The sequence below is a fragment of the Engraulis encrasicolus genome, chromosome 12, assembly GCF_034702125.1.
Source record: "Engraulis encrasicolus isolate BLACKSEA-1 chromosome 12, IST_EnEncr_1.0, whole genome shotgun sequence".
NCBI classification, from domain to species: Eukaryota; Metazoa; Chordata; class Actinopteri; order Clupeiformes; family Engraulidae; genus Engraulis; species Engraulis encrasicolus.
Genome location: NC_085868.1, coordinates 10,735,060 through 10,737,559, shown reverse-complemented (window position 1 = coordinate 10,737,559; position 2,500 = coordinate 10,735,060). Strand labels below are relative to the sequence as shown.

The 2,500-nt window shown below is 48.6% G+C and overlaps 1 protein-coding gene across 4 annotated transcripts in view; it reads left to right on the top strand.

The window, feature by feature from the left end:
• Positions 1 to 2,500, top strand: part of LOC134459304 (neuropilin-2-like) — a 151,437-nt gene that overhangs the window by 12,708 nt on the left and 136,229 nt on the right. For 3 of the 4 annotated variants that reach the window (XM_063211615.1, XM_063211614.1, XM_063211617.1), the window contains exon 2: positions 193 to 376. In XM_063211615.1, coding sequence (XP_063067685.1) covers positions 193 to 376 — 184 coding nt within the window. The remainder of the gene's footprint in view (positions 1 to 192; positions 377 to 2,500) is intronic. The other variant, XM_063211616.1, reaches the window with a different exon arrangement.

Below are 2,500 nucleotides of genomic sequence, written 5' to 3'. Positions count from 1 at the left end.
GCAAACCAAGGGAGGCGGGTCAACCAAGCCGTTTTGGAAATGTTCATTGTTATGCTCTTGGTCAGACCAAGTCTCGAAGAGATTTGAACGTCGATGATAATCAGGCTAGGGCTACGGACATTTGATAAACTTAATTGACTCCCATCCTAACCCTCTGTTCTCCTTCCCCTCTCGCCCCCTCCCCCCTCTCAGCAGCGGTAGTACAGTGTGGCGGCAAGGTGGATGCCAGCGAGGCGGGCTACATCACGTCCCCGGGGTACCCGCTGGAGTACCCTCCGTACCAGAGCTGCCAGTGGGTGATCACCGCCCCCGAGCCGTCGCAACGCATCGCCCTCAACTTCAACCCGCACTTCGAGATGGAGAAGTTGGACTGCAGGTGTGTGTTTTTCAGTCGTGCTGTGGTAGTGTGTGTGTGTTTTAGACTGTGTGTGTTTGTGTATGTGTTTTAGACTGTGTGTGTGTGTGTGTGTGTGTGTGTGTGTGTGTGTGTGTGTGTGTGTGTGTGTGTGTGTGTGTGTGTGTGCGTGCGTGCGTGCGTGCGTGCGTGCGTGCGTGCGTGCGTGCGTGCGTGAGTGCGTGCGTGCGTGCGTGCGTGTGTGTGTGTGTGTGTGTTTTAGACTGTGTGTGTTTGTGTATGTGTTTTAGACTGTGTGTGTGTGTGTGTGTGTGTGTGTGTGTGTGTGTGTGTGTGTGTGTGTGTGTGTGTGTGTGTGTGTGTGTGTGTGTGTGTGTGTGTGTGTGTGTGTGTGTGTGTGTGTGTGTGTGTGTGTGTGCGTGCGTGCGTGCGTGCGTGCGTGCGTGCGTGCGTGCGTGCGTGCGTGCGTGCGTGCGTGCGTGCGTGTGTGTGTGTGTGTGTGTGTTTTAGACTGTGTGTGTTTGTGTATGTGTTTTAGACTGTGTGTGTGTGTGTGTGTGTGTGTGTGTGTGTGTGTGTGTGTGTGTGTGTGTGTGTGTGTGTGTGTGTGTGTGTGTGTGTGTGTGTGTGTGTGTGTGTGTGTGTGTTATTCAAATCAATATGATTATATGTATCCATGGTTAGTGGAGTGGTGTGTTCGTGCAGGCATGTGTGTGTGTGTGTGTGTGTGTGTGTGTGTGTGTGTGTGTGTGTGTGCGTGTGTGTGTGTGTGTTTGCGTGCGTGCGTGCTTGTGTGTGACCACATTTGTGTAATGACTAATTAGGCAAAGCCGAAAACAGACAAGAAGAGTGAAAAAATGAAAAAGAACAAAGATAGTAGATACAAAGTAGATAGAGCAAAATCCATATATCGCCAAACATGTCTCATTATCCACTTGAGGTTCGGTGTGCTAAACCAATCACACAATCCCCGATCCCCCCCTATTGGAGATGGCTTTTGTCTTTTGCCAATATGTGTTTTTACAGTTTCTATCCAACATATGCTCCATACATCAGATAATCGGAAAGGGATAAATGACAAACAGACAGAAGAGAGAGAAAAAAGAAGAAATGCTGGAAATGAAAATCTTTTTGGGAAATGAAAATGAGGATCACAGAGCCTCACATTTGGCAAGTGCTTTTGGCGAACCAACTCTGAGGCAACTTAAAAGCTCTCCCCTCCCTATTATCGGGCTTCCAGTATCAATATTTCCAGGGAATTTATTTCTGTTTTCTTCGTCTTGTAGTCTTGGAGCCCTATACAGTCTACATTCACACACACACACACACACACACACACACACACACACACACACACACACACACACACACACACACACACACACACACACACACACACACACACACACACACACACACACACACACACACACACACACACACAGGTGCTGGAATGCTTTGTCTCTGTCTCTGTCTCTGTCTCTGTCTCTGTCTCTCTCTCTCTCTCTCTCTCTCTCTCTCTCTCTCTCTCTCTCTCTCTCTCTCTCTCTCTCTCTCTCTCTCTCTCTCTCTCTCTCTCTCTTATCTCTCCGAACAAATTCTCTGAAGGTTGGTGAGTTAGTTTGTTCCTCCAAACACATACAAATTTAGTCCCTCTGCGTCATTGTTTGGGCTGGCCAAAAGCCTCACACCTCCACACACACACACGCTGTGACTCCTGTACCCTCCAAGAAAAAAAAGAGGGAGCAGGGAATAATACAAAGGGAGAAAGAGCGGAGGACAAGTTTTCATTGGCCCACTTGAGGAGAGAGAGCGATCTCTTATTTATTGATAAAGTGAGAGAATCCAGGCCTCCTTGGCACTCTGTCTTCAATTTCCATTCTCTCTCTCTCTCTCTCTCTCTCTCTTTCTCTTTCTCTCTACTTTTCGGTCGGGCGGCTCCATTGGATAGTGGGCTGACTACCCCAGGGAACAGAGGAAATGAAATATACAAGAAAAAAACAAAGAGAAATCACCCCCCTTTCCTCCTCCTCCTCTTTCTCCTCCTCTTTCTCCTCCTCCTCCTCTTCCTCCTCTTCCTCCACCTCTTCCTCCTCCTCCTCCTCTTCTTCCTACTCCTCCTCCTCTTCTTCCTACTCCTCATCT